The sequence below is a fragment of the Cariama cristata genome, unplaced genomic scaffold (assembly GCF_000690535.1).
Source record: "Cariama cristata isolate BGI_N322 unplaced genomic scaffold, ASM69053v1 scaffold3343, whole genome shotgun sequence".
Lineage (NCBI taxonomy): Eukaryota > Metazoa > Chordata > Aves > Cariamiformes > Cariamidae > Cariama > Cariama cristata.
This window is the reverse complement of record NW_009609986.1, coordinates 1-25434: the sequence shown is the minus strand read 5'-3', so window position 1 is coordinate 25434 and position 25434 is coordinate 1. Positions and strand designations below refer to the sequence as shown.

Sequence of the window (25434 nt, the reverse complement as noted above, 5' to 3'; positions counted from 1 at the left end):
GTTCGTCCTCCATTGGTGACGATGTTCATGCTTCAGAACTACTATTAAAAAAATATGATGGCTAGGCTACTGAATGCCTTGAGAACTTGTAGCCTCCTGCTCCATTTGTGCTTTGTGTGCAGATTGGGTATAAAAATGCAGAAGCTGTAAAGCTCCCTGATCACACTAATCCATTTTTAAATGAATGCTGTGGAAGGCCAGAAAAGCTTTTAAAATCATTTGAGAGACTAGAGTAACCTTTGCAATTGTTTGTTCTCTGATTTTCACATTGTAATTATTTTGTTAACTGTTTAAAATGTTGTCATGATATTAAAATAATATTTGTGAAAGCTTTGTACATTTTCCAGATTATTACTGTCTTTTAAGGTCACCACTTATGTTCCTGAATAGAATACACTGAAGATGAGTAAAATTTTTTTTAATTTTACCTTTTCATTTTGGGCTTATTGCAGTGGTCGTCTGCTCAGAGACCGAGAAGAAGAACTAGGCATTTTATATGAAAAAATAAACGTGCAAGAGATGTTGTGTAGAAATGGAGATACTGAGATACAAGCTATGGATGAAAAGATCAGACTTCTGAAGCTGAAGGTAGCTGAGAAAAAGAAACAGATTGAATTGTGGTCCAAAGCGCTCCCCATGAAGAGTGCCCTGGATGCACATCTGGTGGTACTTCAGATACAGGTTAGTGGGACAGAAAGCCTTTTTTTGTTTGTTTGTTTGTATTATTCTGCATTTTAAAACTTAACATAATTTCATTAAAAAAACTGTCTGGATGTACAAGGTTTATTAAAACAGAAAGTTCAGTAATACACCTGCCTCTCAAAACACTGATGCGAGTTTTTAACTTCAGATGTTTGAGTTTCTACGCTTATGATGCACTTTGTTGTGCACATGCCAAATGCTTCTTGGGTATGGAATCTCAGCTAACCCTCCTCATAGCCTGAAATGTCAGTATGACTAAGCTGGAGAATGGGAGTCATGGGGGAAAAATGGGAATGTAGCTAAAATTTGTTAAAACTGTATTGATGGGGGTAGGTGGAGGGGTGGGAGATATACTTAGCTCTTCAAATTTCTAAAATAATAACTCAATTCACACTTGACCCTGAGCCTGCTCTGGAAACTCTGCTGCCTACAATGATATAATCCACATACATTTTCTTCTACACAAAAACAGTGTAAGTTTTAGTTCTAGTTACAAAGTGACATTAAACAACTAACAAACTGCAGTGTTTGGGACATTCTTTCCTTGCTTTCTGAAATGGCTCATTTACTTTTGACCTTATCTCCAGATGGTAATTTTTTCCATACATAGTCTCTTAGTGCCTGCACAAAATCGTAAATTAGGGTGTGCCATTGCCTTTCATAATTGCATCGATGGGAGCTGTGACTCACTGTTACATACTGCTTGCACTATTCGCTTACTTTGGGCCTTTTAAAGAAATTGTATGCTCTGCTGAAAGAATAAAATATTGTACAATACCTTATGCAAATCACACTGCAAAGAACTTTCCGTGCCATTACGGATTTAAATGATGAACAGAGGCAGTATGAAAAAAAGAGATGATAGACTTAAAAAAAAAAAAAAAAAAAGACATGTTTTCAGGTAAGATTTAGAAAGAGACTGAGAGTCACTGAGTCAAATACTGTAACAAAATGCAGATGATTTTTGTGAACTGACAGAATCAGTCATGAAACTTTGCTTTTTCTGTTCTGCATTCCTAAAACTTTCTCCTTTGTGATGATGGTTCATGTGAAGCCTAAAATGCCGTTAAAGGGAGGCTATTGTTAGAGGTGCTTTAAATCTTTTTGCTATATCGACATAAAATTAAAAAGTAGGAAAATACAGAGTGGTGTGATATTACATGTGGAATAGTCTTAATAAGTGGCCCCGTCAGAGAGTTTCCAGTGAACAATGGCAAATAACCAGTTATCAGCCTTTAAAATGTAACTAGATACTGTGGTTACTGAATATTACCTGGTTCAAACTGGCTATTAACCGAGGCATCTCCTTATGATCAACCATTCTAGCATTAATACTCTTCCTCCCACTGCCAATAGCCATTATGTCTAGCGAGAAACAGTTTCAAATTGTTTGGCTTTATCTCCATGATTTAAATAAAAGCCACAAGCCCGAATCTGAATTCTGGTGTTGGTTGCCAAATTTGGATTGCTAATTCCTGTACCAATTACAGATTTGACCTCATGTTGAAATCCGACTCAGAGTCTGTTCAGTTATGATGTGCAAAGGATCTTACAATAATGATCATTTGCACAAGACTTTGACTTGATGTGGTGAATACAGCTCTAAATCACTTGTCTGTGAAACCAACCTCTGAAGCCAAGCTGAAATCTGAAGAGGTGGTAACAGGAGCTCCTTTCGGACTTCCAATCTTTCAATTCAGATAATTCCAAACGTTCAGAGAGAGGATCAGTGCACCACAGGACTATGAAACCCTGATTTCTATCAGAGGCCCTCAGGCCTTCTGCAATGCAGACTGTAAATCTGATTTCAGAGTTCTCCTTTTTGTTTTATTTCTCCGTTCTGTTATGACCTTGTGTAGGAGCCAGCGTGCCTAACCTTAACTTCGTGTTAGCAGCCCACAGAACAAATTATGCAGATAAGTGAACAAGGTCTCTTTATTAATGGAAAGAATTGGGTGCTTTTGCCTCCAGAGAGAGATCCTGATAACCTTACTTAGGGAGCACAGTATTCCTCTTGGAGGTCTTTATTCTCAAGGCATCTACTTCTCCCCATCAATGGTATGGGAAACTTTGAATCGTGTAAGAAGGATGCTTCAAAAGGCATCTACAATTGAAATACAGTTTAGACCATCTGAATTAGGCAGGCTGGATCCTGTGCCTCTTAAATTTTCTTCTTCCCTTTTCCTACTCTTCCTTTCTCCTTAAGTCTTGGGTATTTTTCAGACTTTGTTATCTTATGCTTATCTGTCCTATTTTTCTCCTGTCCTGCATTTCCTGATCTTCCCATTACCCTAGAACTTTTTTTCTTTTCCTTACTCCATTGGTGGATTAAACTTTCTAGTATTGACTGTTGAATGATTTTCCAACAACAGATATTCATCACTGGTAATACTTCAAATATATAAAGGGAGAGCTGAAAGGAAAACAAGAATCAGTCTTACAAAATAGAAAAGATTTCAGTATTTGTTGTTCGCATTTGATTGAGGTATGTTGACTCTTTTAGAGACACTGTTTGAATCTAAGTCCCATGTGTTCTCACCGGATGCTTTCACCTAAAGCTAAATTAGCTGTTCTGAGATGGGATATCTATTTCTGTTAGAGGTGTACCTCTGGGAGTAGCTGGATGAATGAGTACATTGTATTGATCAGGCTGCAGAAACTGACCCCCTATCTCAGTGGCTGTGCTGCCCGCTGAGAAGGGAAAAGCACAGCTCAGGGCTGTCTGCCAATTCAGCAAGAACAAAAAATTTCACCTAGCTCTCCTATATTCCACATAAGGTGCTTAATCATCAAGCTGATGTACGTTCCACTCGTACACTTTTCATCAGAAGCTGCATATTTCCACAAAAGAGCAAAACATTGGTGAATAGGTTTTAGCCAATAAAATACCGTTGACTTAATACCAGACCTCTTCTAAGCAAGTGCTGGTAATGTGGACTAGGTATTTTTGTTACTGTCAATGTAAAGCATTAAATATAGAAATATTTACAGGTACTTCCTTAATCTGACACAAAAAATACCTGGTGAGATTCTAAGGTGGTTTTCTCTAGGCATAAAACTATGTAACTTTTAATTGAGACTGCACATCAAGGGACTGTTCCTGATGACTGAAATGACCCATGAAAACTAATCTGCCTTCATGCATCAGTGAGAAATACTTAGCATTAATCATTAATTAGTCTAACACGTAGACCTGCTGAGCTGTCAGGATGCTATAGATAGGACTTTCATGCCTCAGAGTTCAGCTAACATACAGGGACTGACAGTTTATTTGAGGCATTTGGCATCAACATTTGTCCAGGTTTTAATACATCCCCATGAAAATCTCCAGATGACATCATCACAGTCATAGGAAAACAGGACTAATAGAGAGGTAAAGAGTTTATCTGGGCAATCCTGCTCCCTTCAGCATCCGATTGCCTGGCGTTCCTGAGAGGGCTAAGCTGTGCTTTCAAGCCACCACTGGGAAACCACAGTTTCCCTGGCAATCTATCCCAGCCCTTCCTTAACAGTGGAAAGATTTTCTTAACCTTTAGCCTGGATCTTTTTTGCTGCAGTGTAACAATACTGATTTGTATTCTGTCCACCAGGGACATGACAAACAGATCATTCTCTTCCTCCCTGCAACATTTTGTGTTACTGGAGGAAAGTTAATCATGTTCCTCTCCCATTCTTTTGCTAGGCTACACAACCCTCTTTCTTTCAATCAACCCTTACAGATTTTTTCCTAGATCATTCTTTTTTTGTATTTCTTTCATTTTTGACAACTTGGTCTTTATTTTTCTTGAGGTGCAGTGCCTAATACCAGTGGGTGAAAGGATTGATTCAGGTATCTTGCAGGTTACATTCCTGCTTATGTGTCCAGGTATGATGGTAGTCTTACTTGCAACATGACATATTGAATCATCTTCATGTAAATGTATGTAACAACCAGATCCTTTTTTAAAGAAAGGGTAGGTAGTCAGTTGACCTTGATTCTGTATTTGTACAGGTAATTCTTCCTGCCTACATGTAGCACCTTGCATTTGTTATTTAATATTATCTCTTTTGTTCAGACCAAGGTAATTTTGAATTTGAATCTTTTCCTCCAAAAAGTATTTGCAGTCTCTCTGAGCTTTACCTCATTCTACTGATGTAGTATTTACCTTATATTTTCATTAAGAACCCATTTCCTTACCTTGTTTATGAGAATGTCCTATGAAATAATATTGAAGCTATGTAAAAAACAAGATGTATGATACCTACTATTTGTCGTCCGCACACCTGTTAAATTATCATAGTAGGAAATTGGCCTGGTTTGGCATGACTCAACACACCTGTGTTGGCTATTATTCCTACCCTTTTTCTCCTCTAGCTACCTACAAAGAAAGCTTAATGAGTTGTTCCAGATTTATTCTTCAGAAAGTGAAGTTCTCTATAGTTCCATAGCACCATTTTTCCCCATTTTTTAAAAATAGGTACAATATTTGTCCTTTTCTAGTGCTCTACGTACCTCACCTGCCTTCTCTGAGATTTCAAAAACGAGTCCCTTTATCTAGGCCTGTGTTCCCTTTTGTCTGTTCATCCTTCAGCAATTCCTTCTGACTGATACAATCAAACCTAGAAAAGCCTCTCTTGTAGAGCCTTTTCCTATCGCCTGTGTCAAAGCCACTCCAAGAAAGAAGGGATTTTTTTTTTGTTTGTTTTAAGACTTAGAAGCTCTTAGAACTCAGGTAAAGTTTTGTCCAAGGAAAACACTACAAATTAGGAGGAAATAAAGATGCTATAGTCACGTCACTTAAGCAGACACAGAATAGCATGTTTATCTCTAAATGTGCTTTGTTCTACGTACTTTTGGATTACCCTGCATCTGATCACGTCCAATTCATATTGCATTTAAAAGTAAGCTTAGTATTTCAGTTTAACGTAAAAGTTTTTATGGATTTTTTTTTTTTCTCGTTTGGACAGTGGTTTTGCTGCAATAGTCCTCCTTCTCTAAATGCAGTTCTGCAAAATTTTACTTGGTGAGCTGTCCCTAATCTCATTAAGGTACCACTGCCTCCAACAAGGCATTTTCACCTGCGTTAGCAGTTGAGAAATTTGGCCCCAGAAAGGAAACCTCACTGGCAGCATAGCTGCATCCTGTTGTTTGTGCTGGTCCTGCTTTTATATTCTTCCACTCTGTGTATTTTTGGGCTTGAGTTTTAGTTGTTTGTAATTAAAATTAATCTTTCAGTACCTAGTTACGCATTGCATCATGGTTTGCCAAGGAAATTGTCCATTACAGATATTTAAGGTTTTTACTTTGCCTGCTCTTAGACAAAGTGTAAAAGAGCTGTCTGGTGCTTTTTTACCAGAAAAAGTAGTAGTTAAAAGACAAATGTTCTGGTAGTGTTCCATTACCACCCGAGAAGATCTGTCAGTTTTCCCTTTTCCAGTTAAACGTGACTTGTTAACTTCCAGTGAACAAACCCCATCCCGGTAGCAACATCTAAACATTTACTTTGTATTTGTGGTGACTGTTCATAACTTTGAGAGCCAGTGACCACTTACTTCCTTCATAATATCATCACCTGCAATTGATAGTTAGCATTTATGGCATCTTACTTGGGTTATGTTACGTCAGTGCTAATAGATCAAGGTTGGCGTGACAATGCACTGACAGATGGCCAGGTGCGTATCTGAGCACAAAGCCCCACGCTGTCAGTCTTGCAAGTCCAACCATGACGAAATGGTCCCAGTCAGTCCTTCAGTGAGTGTTCATGCGAAGCACGGCTGTCCACCTAGTGTAGGCTGGGAAGTGTTATTGCACGGGAAGGTCTCACATCAGCAAGGTCAGGGACCACCTGCCTCTGCGGGTCCTGGGAGTACCACATCGCTCAGTGTCACCACGGAGTCATGTCAGGACCTGTGCCTGGGAACTTTAATGTAGAAAACTCAGCTGGCTGCAGGGATGAGACCTTTAGCACTAACCAGTGGGGAAGCGGCACTTTTGGATTTAAGTTGCAACCAAACTGGCAGGCACTTGCATCCTTCCTACATCCCAAAATGGATCCTGTGGGTCAAACAGAAGATTGCAGGGAAAAAAGGAAGACACCCCACACCAAAAGTCTGGAATATTCCTGAGGATAAAAAAAGTAGCCCAAGGACAAAGAAGCAGGTGGAACTCCATTTCTGGCAGACAGCAGGGTTTTCCTCTGTCCTGCAACTGTCATGCTATAGTTCCCTTTTACAAGAAAATTTTAAAAGGCTCATAATCTTCTGTGTTACCCTCCCTCCTACCCCGTACAAGGAAACCTTGTCTGTTAAAGTCTGTGGGATGAGACTGTGGGGGTGAGTTAGGTGGGGACGTGCTCCCACTGTGAGCCGCAGGAGGCACCGGCTGGGCTGGGCTGCACAGAGCTGGGGAGGGGGAAGGACGCGGGTGCCAGCGAGGGCTCCCACCCTTCCCGGTGCTCCTCTCCCTCCTTGGGATGGAGCTGTAGCAGTGGAGGGTCTCAGCTCACTGCCCAGCACCAACGCCTGTGCTCCGTGCCTCCCGCCTGCTAACAGCGGCTGTGGAGGGTGGCCCTGAGCCCACCCCATGGCGTCCGAAGGACGTGATTTGGTACAAACTGCCTGCGGCTTTTCATCCAGGCCACCCAGCAGAAGCTGAAGGAGGTGTCAGTCCCTGGGACAGCCCATTTCTGACTTCCTGAACATGTTCAGAAGGCAAAAATCACCTTCCAGTCCAGGGCTCTTGTTGTGAGACCTGGTGGCTCAGAGAAGCAGCCTCTTCTGTGAGGCTGAATTATTTATACACAATGTCAGGTGGTTGTGTTGCACATGGAGAAAGAGTCAAGGGAACAAGCATTCAAGACATTTAAACCATTAATAAGACAAGGCTGATTTATATTTGTGCATTATAGGGATGACCTTCTGTGACACAAGTTACTGTTTTTTCAAATTCCCATTCATTAGCAGTAGGCCAGGAGAATGGCGTACGACCACCTCTGGTTTCGTAGGGAAATGTTTCCCAGTGTTTGACCAGTATCGTTTTGCTTAGTCGGACACTGTCCAAGCATCCCAAACATCTCCCAGCAAGGCTGGAGTCTTGCTTCCAAGCGCAGGCGTTGGCAGTGCAGCCACCCCAGCTGCTCTGGTGTAGTTGACCTGGTATAAATCACACACACTGAGACCTTCCAGCTCTGGTCACGTAGGAAAAGCGGGGCTTTTGGCTTCTTGTCTGAAAAAATAACTGTTGTGGCTTTTTGTTTACTAGTATTCCCAGTGCCAGGACAGGATTAAAGGGCTGGAGGAAATCTTTGCTGACCCTGCAAACGAGAATAGAAAGCGGAACTTGGGAGGGAAGGACCCATCTCCACCTGAGCTGCTAAAAAAGATTGAGCAGGTAACATCACTTCTCACATTACAAGCTATCCCACTACGATTGACTGCTTTTAGAAAAAGCAAATGGTATCTTTTATTTTTAAAATAATCTTTCTGTAAGAGGAATTAAAATAATTACAATTGGCTAATGGGAACTCCAGCATCTGCTTTCCAGGACCACTGGACGTGGGACATTTTGACTTCTTCCAGCAGAGGCTGGAGAGGGGGAGCTCCGGGGGGGTTACCTGGCTGCGCAGCACCCTCTGCTCGCTGCTCCATTCACATCACCGCCACTTCAGTGCAGACCCTCCCGCATCACTATGGGAAGGCACAGAAAAGGCAGCAGAGGGAAATAAATGCAGAATAATAAACTGCTAACAAAGGAAGTTGTCAGTCTTCTGCAACTGGCTATTAGCTGTTCCACCACTACTGAGGGGCTGTGAGCGGGAGGCCATCCCACTATTCTTTTAACAAAGTCTGTGTGTGTGACACAGAATCAAACCTCCCTCCTCCTCCTCAGGCTGTGGTTGTGCTGCTTTGTTTCCACGCCAAACAGGGAGCCACAGAAGAGACCTTCATGGAAGTAGCAGCCAGGCCAGCCAAGCAGCTGCACGTCTGACGGCAGCATTGCCGGCAACTGCCAGGAGAGGCTTCAAAATGAAGCATTAGGTCCAACATGAAAGCCAATTTCAGGGCACCTCCTGTATGGCTGAGAGCGGGGGGAAGGTAAAGGAATGGAATCAGCAACGATGATATTGTCTTATTTTTGTCCCAGATTTAGGGGCACAGAAGTCCCCCCACTGTAAACACTAAAGTGCTTGAGGCTGGATTCACACAGGGCTGTGAAGGTGTTCAGGTAACGGCAAGCTCAGAGCAGCACACACCGAAGTCCTCCTGTTGAAATCCAGTTTGTAAGGATTTACCATGAACATTTCTGCTTGAATTTGTTGAGCTTTGTGCTTTACTGTCCCATAGTGCTTGAGAGGAGGGAGCTCTGCATAGCCAAGCAGGATACAACACAGCCCAACATTTATTACCAACCCGCATATTAAAAAGCCAGGTTTCTTGGAGCTGTGAGATAAGTTTAAATGTTCTCTTTCAGTCGCCTTGTGATTTTAAAGTCATTTTAGTTGCACAGTGCTTGCTTTCTTAGTCTTTGGAGCCCACACTTACTTTTATTTTTTAGCAGCAGGGAAAAGGTATTTAAAGCAAGAGCTGAAACCGTCTCATTATGGCATGACTCAAGGAACCAGAAGATTAAAAAAAAAACCAAAACCCCAACAACCCCCAGACCATTGCTTTCCAGCAAATCACAGCCAGGCAGTCATCATGCTGCTGTCACCCCCGGCCCTGCAAAAGGGCCCGGTCTGATACGGAAGAACTGTACGGCTGACAGTAACCAACTGCACCAACTTTGGCCTGATACTTGGCAGAGAGGGTGAAAATTTTGAGAATGGTGGTGGTGAAGTGATTATTTATGGCTGTTCACCAGTATTATTTCAGCAGCTCTCAGAGCAATCACAGGAACACCGTGTGCTGCACTTTCCCCTCTCGTTTACTTACACCCCGTATGCTCCTCCCTGCAGCTAGAGGTACAGCTGGTGCAGAAGGAGAAGAAGTTGCTGGAGATAGATTTTCTCTGCGAGCACATTTCCCAGCTGACGGACAGAATCCGTGCCACAGCAGAGAAGGGGAAGCAGGACACCCTGCTGTTAGCCAAAAGGGTAAGAAGGGCATTGCACACTCTGCTTGCCAGCCTATACGAAATGAAATAATATCTGGGCAAGAGGTAAGATGACTCACTTGCAAATTACGAAAGTGGCTGGAAATATTGATAGGCAAATCATCTGTTAGTCTTCAGAAATTACAGACATTTAATAGTAATGGTAATAGAAACACACCGAAAGCATTAGGTGAGTGTACTTTCTTTTTTGAAAGAAAGTTGCACTGTAAATAGTACCTTTCACCAAAATATAGGATTATTCTTTCTCAGGTAGATGCTTAGAAACTTGGTAGAATCCTCCTTTTGCACATGTACTTAACAGCCTTTCCAGAACAAACACATCAAAGGCTAAAAAGAAGTAAGGAAAAGCCAGGTAAATTCTACTCCAACATACAAAAAGATAAACTTGATATCTGGCTCAAACTTTGTTATTTAGGTAGGGAGAACACACAGAAAAGAAATATCATTTTCAATAGAGTTACTTCTATATAAATATAACTATTTTCCTTTTAACTGCCAGTAATATTGTTTGGGGAAGAATAAAAATCCTCTCACTCCCACCTCCTTAATGAAAAAACTCCAAATAGAGCAGAGCTGAGTGAAAAACAAAAAAAAAAGCTGAGTAATTAATGTAAAACAAGGCCAGGGTTGGTGTTTTTTTTTCCTTAGGTGTTAGGTTTCGCACTCAGAAAGGTTTAAAACAAAACACATCTTTATTGTAAACGTTTAATTTTCCACAGCCAGAGAAGTAACATGGCTGTTATTTGGGTTTGTGAAATCGTGGCCATGGGCTAATAAACTACAGTAAAAATGGCAGCACGCCAAAAAGTTACATTCGCAAGTGCTCTGACTCTCCCAGTTCCCTATTAGTCACTTAAAAAACAGAAGATTGAAGGTTTTTTGGTTGGTTTTTTTTTTTGTTTGTTTAAATCATCTCCAGTCAGATTCAAGGATTCCCGTCCCATTCCTTTTTCTGTTCGTCCCCCTGCCAAGGATAACTTCACAACTCACAGCCTCGCTGCGTCCACATTATCACTTAAGCATCTTGTAAGGATCAGGCTTATTACAGAGGTCATTGTGCATCATCTGAATGAGAACTGGGGTACCAGGCCTTTGAGGGCAATGGGAGTTTTGCTGTTCAGCGGAAAAGGGCAGGAGGTCATTACAAACTTGTGTTTCTGTATCTTGTATTGGATTCATTGTGACTTCTTACGCTGACAGTTTCTGTGGTTCCAGGTGGACACAGAAACACATGTCCCACCCCGTTTCATTACATCATTTTCAAGTATGGAACTATTTTTTAAAACCCTGTCAAGTGGGACTTGTTTTCATGCGCCTCATGCTTACCTAACTGTCGTGCCCAGTAAGTGCCTGAAGGGAAGCCCTAACTAAAATGCAATTGTTACTTATTCCAGACAAACAAACTGCAGAATAAGATAAAGGACAGAACGCAGAAGATGATGGCTCTTGCTGCAGAGTTATCCATGAAGCAAGCACTTGCCATTAAACTCCAGCAGGAAATGAGAGACAAAGCAGAGTTTTTGAGCAGTGTTTCATCAAGGATAGATCAAGGCCTTCCCCCTCCTAAAGAAACAGAAAATGAATGGTTGAAGATATTACGCAACGAGAGGATGCAAAAAGCAGCAGCTGAAGCCAGAGCTAAAGTAAGTTTTTGCCAGACATTGCAATTAGATCTTCAGCCCCATCTTTTCACTGCTCTAGCTTGTCTTTCTGAAAGAGCCGTGCTAGCTCACTGTGTAGCTGTTCACTGCCAAACACAGAGCTCCAGGAGTCAGCGGAGGCGATGGTCTAGACAGAGACAGCTCCTGAAGCGGTACATAGTGGGTTTGCGGAGTTTCTAACTGCAGTCTGGCCACATCTCTTGGAACTGGGCATTGAATCTTAAGGAGAGAATACACTAACAGGAAGACTTAGCTTCATTAAAGTAATTTGTGTGACCATGTTTGGGGCTGACAGGTGAGGGAGCCCTCAGTGAGGTACTGCTTTCCATTTGATTTCAAAGGAAAGCTACAAAAGGTGAGTTGCAGGGTTGAGGAAAAATAACTTCAGTGTCTTCCACTTACCAGAAGCAGTGAACATCCCATCAGAAACAGCAAGAAGTCAGATCACTGGGCCAGACACTGAGGGCAAGTGGGGCAGCACAGCAAAGAGGGCTTCAAGTTCTCCCCTCCGGGATACTCTGCCTCCTTAGCAGAGACCAGCAGAGCTCCCAGAGAGCACACAGCAGCGTACAAGTGAGATGTGCGTCCGGAGGGAACTCCTGCTGACGGAAGTCAAGCTCTGCTATAGGCATCCTTTAGCTGATCACTCCAAGGGAATCTGAAAGGCGCACAAAGCTGGGACAGGAACACACTGTGCATACGCTTAAAGATCCTGAAGTCACGCAGAACTGCTGCGCTGAAACTGGTTCAGAAAAGAAACTCCTGTCATTAACCCTTCTCCTCGTGCTGTGACTCAGTTTTCTTTCAGCTCACTGCAGTAACTGTGTTCAGGAACAGCTGCTGTCAGTGTAAATACAGCTGGGTTTTGAAGCATCAGAACTATTATCTTCTTCCCGAGACATTCTGTGCACACTTATTACAACTTTTAAGAGTTCATCTAATCCATTTTCTTCACAAATAACAAAAGCATTACAAGCTCAAACTGTATACTGTTTAAAAGGACAAACTCACATCCACATGGTCAATAACTCAAAAAATATCCCTCTGGGTTTCCTGGTTTGCAGAGGACTAGTCTACCGGTGTTTCCTTCGTTAGGCATTCTGTACATTGGCTCAGGAGAGTATCAGAGTTTTAAGGCATGTAACCGCTATGTGATCAGAATGCGTTTCTTTCACAGCGTGCTGCAGAAGAGGAACAAGCTGCAGCGCCCGGCTGCGTCCACACGACAGCTGTGCAGCGCCCAACCACCTACATCCCCAACGATGAATACAGCCTCTCAGTGCCACGGCCCTACAGCATGCTGGCTCCTTTCAAACCAAGTGCACCTGGTTCAAATATGAGACATTTCAGAAAACCTATTGTAAAACCAATTAAAATCTGAACATGCAGCACCTAAAGCAGGAGAGGCCGGCATCAGTTGCTGAATCTCAAGGGTCAACAGCATTTACACTGCACTGAAGACATCCCTTAGTGTTTAGCCAAATTCCATACTGAAAAAAATGTCGTTGTTAATGCCAGCAGCATAGCTACATAGACAGTGATTCAAGTTCCCTTCCCCTGGCTTGGAGGAGCCTGGTATCCCAAATGCAGTGCAGTTTTTTTAAATGTTAAGAAAAATGAGTGATTGTCATACTATGCTTTTTCTTTTTCCAGGTGAAGTTTTATTGCATCTGATTATATTTTACATGTTTTATTAAAAAAAAGGCTCAAAAATCTTCTCTTGTTGTTAATATAATACAAAGTCCCCACTGCTTTTACAAATACACCAACATAGCTTTCTGCAGTCTGGGATCAGAGTTTATGCTTGCCAGACAAATTTTAATTATATTGAGAAAAATATTCCTTCCCTCTATGCCATTACTGAAAAAGCTAAAACTCTTGCTCCACTGATGGAATGACAAGGGAATGACCATGAACTTGCTGAGTCGCTCCTGAGAACTGAATCTTTTTTATTTCACTGGTAGGGAAGAGGAAGCATCAGTGGAAACTACTCAGAAACAGTATCAGAGGTTGCTACTGAAAACCTTTAAAATCCTTCAAATTGTCAACAACTTTCACTAGTTTAATAGTCTGAAACTTCAATAGAGTTGTTTTTAAATACAACAAAGACTGCAGAAATCCTACATGTCAGAATTTAAAATTTTCTCTGCATAGTGAACTGCTATTATTATTTTAATGTCACAGTTCAGAACTTAAAAAAAGCCAAATAACGCTGGTTCACTTATGTACAAATAAAAGTTGAAAATGAAGGAAAAACAATTTCCATAATTTCCTTCTGAAGCTGAGGTTTGAAGTGTAACACTAGAAGTTGTAAGGAAAGAATTAAGTAAAATTCTGTCCAAGCCACTGTTAAGATAAATTTCCAAAGAACTTTTTTCTTATCCTGTATTGCTTACAATACATGTCTTAAGAAAAAAGAAAAATACAAAACAACAAAAAACACAGCACAACTCTGTCACATGTACTTTAAGGAGATTATATTTTGTGCTATTTACAAAAGTGAATATATTAGAATCCAACTCCAAAGGTAGAAGTACCGTAAGATAACACATGACCACCATGGGGAATGAATACATCATTGCTGACACATTATCTACAAAAACTGATTCATCACTTGTTATTCTTACCTGCTTTACATAATCACATCAAGAAATTCTTTTATTAGTCTGAGTAAACAGTTACTGGTTTCTTGTTACTGTCCAATACAACTGGACTACCTTTTTCAGGATTGTGTGTCTTGTGAAAATAACTGACATGAATATGCACTTTCACAGCATGTTTTGATACCCACTGTAGTTACACTTATTTGACCACTTCAAAATGACACCATAGATGAGTTTCAAACCTGGGTTTGTGTCAGATGCGTTTCTCTAGGAATTATCTAGAAGTCAGTAATTTCAGCTTTAATACGTAGACCAAACACTATTTTGAGTAGCTTATGTCAGTAACGGTGGCTACTCAAAACTGCAGATTTTTTGGGAAACAACATGACATTTAAGGTTTTTTTTTAAAAAAAAAAAGTTGGTTGCACACTTCTGTGTGATTACTTTCATATGAGCACCACAGTTAGACGGCCTTCTTCAACAGCATGTGATTTCAGGAATATTTGAGGCCCAAAAGCGTCATAGTATGTTTGAGTGCTGTTTCCTCTACAAACCTTACATTAACATGGTCTTGTTTTTCACATGGACGCACACCTAGAAAAACATTGTGAGAAAGTCAGTATTTACAAAATCATAGGTGTTCCTGTGCACTTAGTCCTGCAGCCTATTAAACATCTTCATCTACAATACCAAAAGATAAGGTAATAGATGGAACCATGTTTTCATTTACACAAAATACCTACAGCTTTCACTAGAGTCACTTGGATGCTCACCCATGGCAAAAACTTTCCTGTTGGTGGGACGTAAGTACATGATATCCCATACGGAGCAAAGCCAGACCATCTCTGGAGGCTGCTAGGGATTTCCATACTAATTCTACACTGGAGATCCGAAACAAGATGTAAGCACAGAGGGTGTGTCAGTGCTAGCACATAAAATGGACCAGGGCACATCCTCCTATACTTCTGGATGGTTTAACTATTTTTCTTCCCCGAATGGGAGGGTATCTGTACCTGGACAATCCTGGTTCAGCCTTCAGGTCCTTATCTTGACTTTATTTTGCTTGCTAGTACAGGCATAGCCAGTAACGCTAACTAGTACCACACTTCCTTTAACGCACCTTACTTTTTCAGTAGAACTCAAAATCTTCAGGTGCTTAGGTTCACTGTATGAAGCAAATGCCCTAACCAATTTGAAATGTATTTCACGAAAAGGATCAGCTTTGAGATGAAAAACGCCTGTTACTTCAGAGCACCTCCTAATCAAGTGATGTGGGTACACTTTTCTGAGGTGGAAGATCTGATTTCGGTTGCCTCAGCCACCGTACTGTATAAATAAGGAACAAACCCTTCTCCCCATTTGAACACAGAGTAACAGCTACCACTATGCCATAGGTGAGCCACATTTCACTACACGTGTTCTGAAAAATGCAAGTTTGAGAACTGGATTCAACACACGGAGGATGTGGATGAAAGGATAGGCAGTGAAGAAGCCCCCTGACAATTCCCATCAGCAGAAAGATGACCAAACCTACATGTTCAGACATCACTGAAATTTTAGAACTCAGTTATGTCAACACAGGCAGGATATGGCCGAATGTGTGCATCAAAGGGTAACAGTTACTGGTCTTCCGAAGTACAGAATTAACATTACCTTGATTCTCTATCTCTGCCAACACATTAGTCAGGTAGTTAAGTGGCAAAAACTCTACAGGGACTGAGAGTCTCTCAGGGAGAGGCCTGCTACACTGCAAGGGAGAATATTTCAGGTTAGTTCACACAGTTGCCCAGTACCAGGTTTCAGTCTTATCTGTAGCATGTTATAGTCTGCAGAAAGGTCAGGAATCTCAACAATGTCAAAGCAAAAGATTAAAAAAAATGGTCTATGTGCTCTTACCTGCCTGTTCCCCAGCTTCTCGAGCAAAAGTTTCACATATTTCCGTGCAATGAAATTCGCATTTATCGGATGATTCCAAAACTGGCGGACCTTTTGACCAAGAGCCTAGTAAGCAAAAAACAAAACCCAAAAACCTGAGAACATAAACACCCAACAGCAGAAACTTAGGAGAAGCAAAAAGAAGAAAAAACCCAAAACAAAGTCCAGGCTTTAATACAGATGTTTTGCTGATGACAGAAGCTAAGATGTCATCATTTTTAGCCATGGAACCTACCTTTCATAGCAGTAACTAAGAAATTACAATATGCTCCCAAAACATGGGAAACCCTCAAAACCCTGCTACTCAGTACCCACTGAGCTACTCACTAAGTTTCTATCAATCAGCCTGCCCCATTACCTTTGTCCTACTTTGCGTGCATACTTAAAATATTAACTGAGGCTTAAAATGACCGTTTATCCTTTACTGTGACTCTTTGGTTTAGATCCATTCTTCTCTCAAAGAATAACACAGATGTCCCATTCCTCAATGCTCCATTCAGAACAGGGCTTCTCTCAGGCTCAGTCTAAGGAATCTTACAAAAGCAGAATGCCAAAAAGGAGAGGTACTGCGAACACAATTTGCATTCCATTATTTAGGACATCATCCCGGGAACTGATAACCTTGATTCACATTCCCAAAGGCAAAACAGATTCAAAGCCAGATGTCCCAAAGCTTCCAATCCTAACCAATAAACTAATATGAACACACTGTGAAATTCGCTCCACCTTCTGCTATTTTCCCTATCTAAATCTTCCCCCACCTGACCCCTTTCAGTTGTACTGCAATACAGACTACTGAAAGAGTTCATTTAGGAAATGCTGTACAGTTTCAATGGTGCTTAAATACTTGCATCTCATGGAACTGAAGTCATCTACTGAATGTAACCTGCTCAAAATAGCCTGAGTCACCCCAAAAGTGCCCTTTTTGGCAAACAAAGTATTCTCCGCATTTTTTCCCAAAGCTGTAAATAGATACAATAAAGCACTGAGTCTATTGTGCATAACCAGCAGTACAAGTCCCCTGCAGCACCCACAGCTCAGCCCTTCGCGTCAAAGCACGGTTGGGATGGGGTTCCCCACCCACCAGCCCTGGGGCTGACAGCTCAGAGAGGCCCCGCGCTGACCCCAGCTCACCAACCCATGCCCAAAACAAGATACAGAGGACAAAGAAAGTCCTGTGGGGTTCTCCTTCCCCACCCCTTCTCAAAACTGCTGCTAAATAAAGAAGCCCTTGTTAGAGGAAAACCAAAGCCGCACTTCTGGCCATTTGAACTATACGTAACAGCCCATAACGAGCAAACAATAGGCAACTTATGTTGAGAAAAGCCTACTCTACAGCAAGGCGCTCCCCGAGGGGGGATCCCTGGTTTTCCTCTGCTCACTGAGATGTTGTGCTTCCTCTGCAGCACTGCGGTGTGCACTCAGAACAAAAGGGGAAAAGGAGAAGTCAATCTCCTGCTCTGTTGGAATTTGCCATGGAGCATCAGTAATTAGTGCCAGCATGTGGCTAAAGGAATCACCTTCCCAATGGGCGAGGCTGGGAGATCTTGTAACTCAAATCCCGCCAGGCAGCTGTGGTATCATCTGATTTTACAGCTTTCACTGTGTTTGATAAAATGTATAAAAGCAAATGCAGAGATCACAAGTGAGAAAGGCATTTTTGGACACTAAAAACCACACACAAACACCCTATAAATCCTCTTTAAACACCATTAAACCCTTATTGCTTTACGCAGATGAGTACTCAGCAGAAAAGCGTCAGTCTTGTCTATTTGATTCCCGTAGGGTACTGGAGACACTGTAAAACACTACAGATAAATCCACAGTTTAAGTTATCAGGGTGCCCTAGGGGTCATGAGCAGCAGATGGAGAAACTGTGGAGGTTCAGGTTATATCTGTGCCCTATTTGAATCACAGCTAAGTCTTCCACTGGCTTGAGCCTATACAGAGGGGGAAATTCCCTACCGATTCCAAAATCCAAGAAATAACATTCAAAGTCATTAGTTACCTCAGGAAGCCTTGTGACAATACTGAACTTCAGCTTTTCATTCTTCTCAGTGTCATCCAGATCTACAAGAGAAAGGAGAAGGGAAGAAAGAAAAAGGAAAAAAACCAACAAAAAACCCCACACAAAACCAAAAAACCAAACAGCCCAGTAACCACATAACTAAAACTTTCAACTTTCACTGAAGACATTCTGAAAAAATAGCAACTCTGTAATGAATTTTTAATTTTAAATAAGGGCTATTAGGAGTGTTATTTATGTTTATATTTGTACATAATTCCACCATTGTATGTAACAATTTATACAGTAATTAAAAAGTGTTTTGACTAAGCAGAACTCCCCATACTTATAACGTTTCATTTATCAAGACCAGACACAGATTAATACAACGTATTGTGTTGTCCCTTTTCTTGAACACCGGAAAAATAGCATGTTACAAGGGAACATGGTTACAGTGATGAAATGCATTACTGTTAGAGTGTCTTATCATGGTGCTGCTGCATCCCAGGAAACTTATGCTACAGTTCTCTCTTCCTCCCTTCTCATCTAGAAAAGGCAATTAACATGGGTGCGATGCCAACTGTGCCTGCAACTGCCAATTTGTCCCACTTCCCATTCCATTTTGAAGCTTTAGGCCCAAGTCATTCCCACCGTACGCCTGCTAGTTTGCTCCTAATCCTCCTTTGTGGAAATGAGCTACGTAGCTCCTGCTGAGAAGAAAGCCACATATAAAACATGATCTGCTCTTGATGACTACACAGGTTCATCTAGAACTTATTTCAACACCAGTTTTTGGTTAACATCATGCTACAGTTAGAAGACATCCACAAGCTCAATATTTAAGAAAAATATTGGATGCTGGGTCAGGTAGGCTTTTGTTTGCTTATTTTGAATTTTTACTTCCTAGCACAGAGTTTCTAGACGTTTGCCAATCCCAGCACTAGGATTGTCTTAGAATCATAGAATCATTTAGGCTGGAAAAGACCTTTAAGATCAGAGTCCAACCGTTAAAACTGCCAAGTACGCCACTAAACCATGTCCCTAAGCACCACACCTACACAGCTTTTAAACACCTCCAGGGATGGTGACTCAACCACTTCCCTGGGAAGCCTCTTCCAGTGCTTAAGAACCCTTTCAGTGAAATTCTTCCTAATATCCAATCCAAACCTGCCCTAGCGCAACTTGAGGCCATTCCCTCTTATCCTATCGCTTGTCACCTGGCAGAAGAGGCCAACCCCCACCTCGCTACAACCTCCTTTCAGGGAGTTGTAGGGAGCGATCAGGTCTCCCCTCAGCCTCCTCTTCTCCAGACTAAACAACCCCAGCTCCCTCAGCCGCTCCCCATCAGACTTGTGCTCCAGACCCTTCACCACCTTCGTTGCCCTTCTCTGGACATGCTCCAGCACCTCAAGGTCTTTCGTGTAGTGAGGGGCCCAAAACTGAACACAATACTCGAGGTGCGGCCTCACCAGTGCCGAGTACAGGGGGATGATCACTGCCCTAATCCTGCTGGCCACACTATTTCTGATACAAGCCAGGATGCTGTTGGCCGCCTTGGCCACCGGGGCACACTGCTGGCTCATATTCAGCTGGCTGTCGACCAACACCCCCAGGTCCTTTCTCGCCAGGCAGACCTGCCCTTCATAAACCCATACTGACTGGGCCTGATCACCTGGTTATCCTGTATGTGCCACGTGATGGCACTCAAGATGATCTGGTCCACAACCTTCCCCAGCACCGAGGCCAGACTGACAGGCCTGTTCCTCTTATTCCAAACATAATTAAAGTAAAAGCTGAGGACTGGATAGCAGACTAACTTCCTTACACATAGGTGCGCACTTTCATAGAGTCACAGAAATCCCTCAACAAATTCCATGATGATCTTTAGTGTTCACTTTTCTAAGAAATCCCAAGTGGAAAAACTATGAACTCAACTTCTCCCCAAACAGGTATGTGTCTACTACGGTAAGGCTAAACCATATAGCCTGAGCTCTAATTTTCCTCTTTCAGCTGGGCAACACCATCACCTACAGCCCTCATCAAAACAACACTCTGAAAGAACAGCTGAGTCTCCTGGGAGGTTAATCCTGTGTCTGAGTTTGAATGGCTGAAAGGACATCACTCCCACTTAGCTGGCTGGTAACAAACAAAACTCACTGTACCTTTCAGCAGCTTCCTGACACATGTTTCTGTCAAATGCAAGACTCCATTATCAATATAGTGCAGGAGGGTGTGCAGAGGGAGACATCGAACACCAAGCCCCAAGTGCAGAGTATGAAAACCTACGAAAGAGACAAACTTGTTTGGTACAACTTTTTTTTTTTTTCCCTAAGTCTGTATTGGAGACCCTAGCTAAAGCCAACCCTCTCCTTAACTTCTGACTGTTTCTAGTTGGTGAGCAAATCAGTTTATCAAAAGTCATGTCATCTTATTTAGGCATCTTTAAAGTCCTCTCCAGTACAATCCCGCCCGAAAGGGTACAACTTTTTTTTTTTTTTCCCTAAGTCTGTATTGGAGACCCTAGCTAAAGCCAACCCTCTCCTTAACTTCTGACTGTTTCTAGTTGGTGAGCAAATCAGTTTATCAAAAGTCATGACTTTAAAGTCCTCTCCAGTACAATCCTGCCCGAAAGAGGAAAGCCAAGGGGACTGAAAACAGTCATTATTCTTACACAGTCATTAAACATAAAGCTGTTGCCTTATATCTGAATTGTTCTGTTAATTTGTCTTTTGTCTCCCTCTTTCCTCCTAATTAATCAAATCTGGAGGCCTCAGTATGTGGCTGCCACCCACACATTCCTACAGGCAGTGTTAAGACTTCCGTTTCTCACTTAATATCAACCAGATGATGGTATTGTCATCACATGACACCCTTACATGGCAGCATTTGCGCGCACACAGTGTATGTTTGAGAGACAACTTCATACCAAAAACAGTTTCAAAGAATGAAGACAGATCAGGAAATACAAACTAGAAAGATTCAAACAGAATGAGAAAGCATTAAGAAGTTAAGAAGTCTTTCACTAACAAAAATAAGCAAGTGCTTTGAAAAGACTCTAAGCAATTATGAGGAGCTCTAGGAAATGAAAGTCTACTACGAAGATCAGCTCTTAGATCAAGGCTGCAAGTAATCTTTTCAGGATAAAACTGAAAAATATTAGCAGGGCAACAGCATGAGAAAAAGCATTCTTTTTTTGCTCCAGGATAGCATTTTCCCTTGTAGCCCTTAACAACTGAAGTCCCGTTGTTAAAGAACAATGAAGGAACTCTAAATCTTAGTTCTAAGCTAAGACAAGCATTCCACTGGAAGCTGAAAACAGAACTAAACAGGGAATTTTTGTCTGTATTTGTAGTAACTATTCAGTTTTGTTTCATTTCACTCGTACATGTTTATGGAGGGTCTTCCCCTTTGTAACCGTCTTGAATAGATTTCAATACTGCCAAAGCTAACTTGCAACTAGTGCTCTTCTGGGAGTAATTCATAGCATCGCTCTCCTCACTTATGATTAAAACAGCAAAACACAGGACTCACCAGGAGGTAAAGGCATGCACATGCCATTTGCAGCTTCCAGAATCCGACTCATGATGTGGAACACTGCAAACTCTCCTGCACTTCCTCTCTCATCGCTGTATTAACAAAGTAGCAACATATTAGGAACCTGAGATGTCCACACTCTCCAGGAGGTACCGTCAATTTGTTCCACTATATGTGCGCTAAACGCATGCATTTTGAGTGAATTGCCACGGGATGCATCTTGTTTACTTAGCACTAGCTGTTCAAAGTTGACACACAAAGTCTCTGCAGAGTCCCCTTTCTCCTTCCCCCAGTACTGCATATTTACAAGTCTCTCAGCAGTACCTGGTATCAACAGTAATAGGAGAAATATTTTGAGTGCTGGTATAAGTGACCTGGCTTTTATAGGGGTTTAACACCCACTACCCAGCTTAAGAACACTATGAACTCAGCAGCTTTGAACTCCAGCTGTAAAACTGCCTATATGACTGATATTCATGTTGGCTTAGAGCAGGCCAGCAGGATCATTAAAAAGAATACATGACAGTCATATTGACATTTACAGTAGAGTAAGCACTGACTATTCAAGCCAGTATTACTGATAAAGACCAAAATTACTACGCCCGTATCTTAAAAGGCAGGCTCAAAACTTTAACAAATGACTTGCTCACAAGCAGAAGATGCAGGAACGAAGCTGGTATCTCCTCCAAACTTCTTTCATTATTCGATGTACCAGATTCAGCTAGAACAAAAAAGAAAAGACTAAATGTTTGTGGGAGCCTGTGTGCAACAGGTCCTTGACCTTCATTCATTTCATACACCAATTTATGCAAAAAACTTCTCTCGTGAGACCCCTAAGACTTCAGTATTTATCTTTTTTTTCCTAGTCGCTTAAAATGTAAAATTGATTAAAATTTGTATTGTAACTGAATTGCCCTGTTCCACAAGTTCAGAGTAAGTGCTTCCAGCCCGTCAAAGCATTGTGCAAGACATACAGCATCTTAACACATCGTGGTTCTTGGGGATCAACTGCTCTCTCACTCTTGCATGAAACTCTCAAAGATCTATTTGCCATGAAAGTAAAAACTGCATGTCCAAGTCGCTGAGCATTTGGCAAGGAAAGGTCCTGATGGCCCAGACAAAACTGGATGATGCTGAAGACAGCAGAATACTCAGTTTGCTGAGAAAAGTCTGCAAGAGGAATCACAAATCTAGTCCCGGCAAGGAGGAAAGATGAGACAAGCAAATGCCTCTCCTCCTCTATCGAGTTTCCTTTTTGTCCATAGCAAAGTAAAACAATCCCTTGGCTCATATTGTTGCTTCTTTGTGCTCCCAGACTGACATCCAGTACAGGCTGTCAGCATACAAAAGCCACAAGCCCTCTTCTCACTTGGGCCTTCTAAGCTCTGCAGCTGAAAGAGAGAAACCACGCATGAAAGAGTTGAAATAACTTCCTCTAGCCAGCTCCTCACGGTTGTCACGTGTAACCACTTCCATATCTCAGTACAGAATTGAGACACTTCCTCTATGCCTTTTATCTCTGGGCCTCAAAGTGCAGTAATTAATCAATCCTTCCCAGGATACTCTCATGAAGCAAGTCTGACCCCTGTTTTGCAGAGAGGTGTCATGGGAAGTTAGAAACCCCTTTTCCCCTCCAAGATGGCCAGAATCCAGGAATCCTTTTCCTACTGTCTTTTCTCCCCATAGGCTCTACCCTCTCCAACCTCTAACTTGTCACAGGCTCTCAGCAAAAGAGAGACAGGAGACACAGAGATGTTCACAGGTGAAGGCCAGAACAGGAATATTGGTCTTCAGTAATGCTCCTGAGTGCTCTCCCCTGCACCTTGGCCAGAAAGCTCTACAAGGTAGTACCTTTTCCCTCCAGCACTCCATCCAGCCTTGCACAGCTACCTGATGCAGAATAACCACCTAATACGTTCAATTTTCATACTTTCTGGATGCATGGGAAAGCTCCAGTTTAATCTCTCTGGAGTATGGCAAGTTTTCTCCACTCGTTTTCCAGGAAATGAGTGATTTCCAGTTTTCAGAGAAGGGTCACAAGAACCGCACCTGCTGCCAGAATGACTTTCATCTCCGGCCAGCATACAGGGCACAGCTAAGGCCTCTGCATTGGAAGCTACAGCTGGATCTGAACATCAATGTTGAGCTGAAGCAATGTTTCACAAACTCCAAAATCACCTTTTATTATTTGTGCCACAAAAGTTGTTTTTGCAGGTATGATACTCCAGAATCAATATTCTTTGCGTAACAATACAACAAACTGTATGGCTTTTGCAGGGTATAGAAAGATAACAACTTCTTAAGTCATAGTCAACCTAGCTAACACAACATACCTAAATGTGAAATGCATGCTTGTGACGTGACACCCTCACCAACAGCACTACTCGCTTTGGAGATCAGCATCTACCATCTACAATGGACATTGTAGAAAACACAGAAAGAGAAGCCGTGTCTCAAACTTTTTTCAGTATATAACACACAGGATAACGTGCATGTGGGAAAGAAAACATTATCTGTTTTATAGAGGTCTCCAGGGGAACCAAGGTAAGAGCTAAACCCATACCTTCATGGCCAAGTCATTTAAGTCATTTTTCATTTAGTTTTTCTGGGCAAGTATCACAAGCCATTTCTCTTGGAGTGCTCTAAACTAATGAAACAACACATGATTAACAGCGAGACAGTGCATGCAGTAGGGCCTAGGCTGACATGTGCAAAGCACCTTGCTGTCTTCAAATATCTACATTCCAGGCAACTGTGCTGAGTAGACTGAAGTTCCACTAAAATGCTCAGCTCCTGTGGCTGTTTCTATGGGAAAGACATGAAAGTGGCCAAAGAAAAGAATCAGGAGCAAGGGAGAAAAGGGAGCGAGGGAAGGTCCTGCTGTGTTCCAGATCCCGTCCTGCACAGGGGGTACAAGGCAGTCCTCCTCCTTCTGAGGAAACTCAAATCCAAATGGTGTCTGTCTTCTATTCCTCTGCAATTGAGACCACATCAGACAACAGCTAGCCACAGACATCAGCAAAAAAGGTGCAGCCATTGCAGCGACTTTCAGAGAAATTCCAACAGTTTATTCAGGTCTGTGCCTCTCCTATGCCACAGGCTGTCTGTTCATTTTGCCTCCCCTTCCACTTGCTGTCAGGGCCGCAAATGTCATGCTGCTTCTGTAAGTTATTTCCCCCCTTTCCTGCCCCACTGAAATGAAGAGAGTGAGAGAAACAGGTAGAGAGTAAAGCTAAGATAAAGCAATTGCAGGGGAGAGAGAGAATACGGACATACAAACAACTACTGTGGGCTAGGTGGCATGTGGACTGGTAACCAGGCACACTCGGGCTCTGCAGACCTCCCCGGCAAACAAGGGAATTCCCACTGAGCCATTTCATTCACACTTCCCCACGTTACTTCTCTGTATACAAATACACACAGTTGTCTGACAGCAACCAGGCACTGGTCTGCTCTTTTATGAGAAACTGTCAATGTTCCCATGTCTTGGCTACTTCGACTTCAGCTGCAATTCATTTATACAGTGGCTACATACCACAGAGCCCTATTCTCAGCCACTCCTTTGCTCCTGAATGTAATAAAAAAAATATTTTATGAGCAAACAGACAAGTAGATAGTTTCAAGTCTCTTCCTGTTTCATTAGTTTCAGTAGCTCAGCTATATGCTGCCAATGCTACAGAAAACTGTTCTAAGAATCAAAACAATTCATTCCCCTGAAAAACTTCCACACACTTGGGATATATAAAGGTTTAAGATGTAAGAGTTTCTAATTAGGATGAGGGGAAACCCAAGCATAACAATGAAATAAAGATTACCAAACAGCACCTAAGATGCGCCAGCCAGAGGGCAGAAGCAATTTTTAGAGACATATTACCTTTGTTTATAGTAGCTTTTCTAAAAATG

The 25434-nt window shown here is 42.0% G+C and overlaps 2 protein-coding genes across 2 annotated transcripts in view; one reads left to right on the top strand and one right to left on the bottom strand.

Moving 5' to 3' along the window:
* The window catches only part of CCDC146 (coiled-coil domain containing 146), a 42649-nt gene extending 29814 nt beyond the window's left edge, over nucleotides 1–12835 (top strand). The window contains exons 14-18 of the mRNA XM_009697715.1: nucleotides 453–681; nucleotides 7943–8071; nucleotides 9636–9773; nucleotides 11188–11436; nucleotides 12632–12835. Coding sequence (XP_009696017.1) covers nucleotides 453–681; nucleotides 7943–8071; nucleotides 9636–9773; nucleotides 11188–11436; nucleotides 12632–12835 — 949 coding nt within the window. The remainder of the gene's footprint in view (nucleotides 1–452; nucleotides 682–7942; nucleotides 8072–9635; nucleotides 9774–11187; nucleotides 11437–12631) is intronic.
* Nucleotides 12836–14550: 1715 nt separating this feature from the next.
* GSAP (gamma-secretase activating protein) lies at nucleotides 14551–21623 on the bottom strand (the record flags this gene model as incomplete). The annotated part of the gene is made up of 6 exons (XM_009697714.1): nucleotides 14551–14651; nucleotides 15711–15804; nucleotides 15954–16058; nucleotides 18001–18062; nucleotides 20160–20279; nucleotides 21529–21623. Coding segments are annotated over 6 exons (577 nt in total), but the record flags the coding sequence as incomplete, so codon positions are not given.
* Between the last annotated feature and the right edge of the window lie 3811 nt (nucleotides 21624–25434).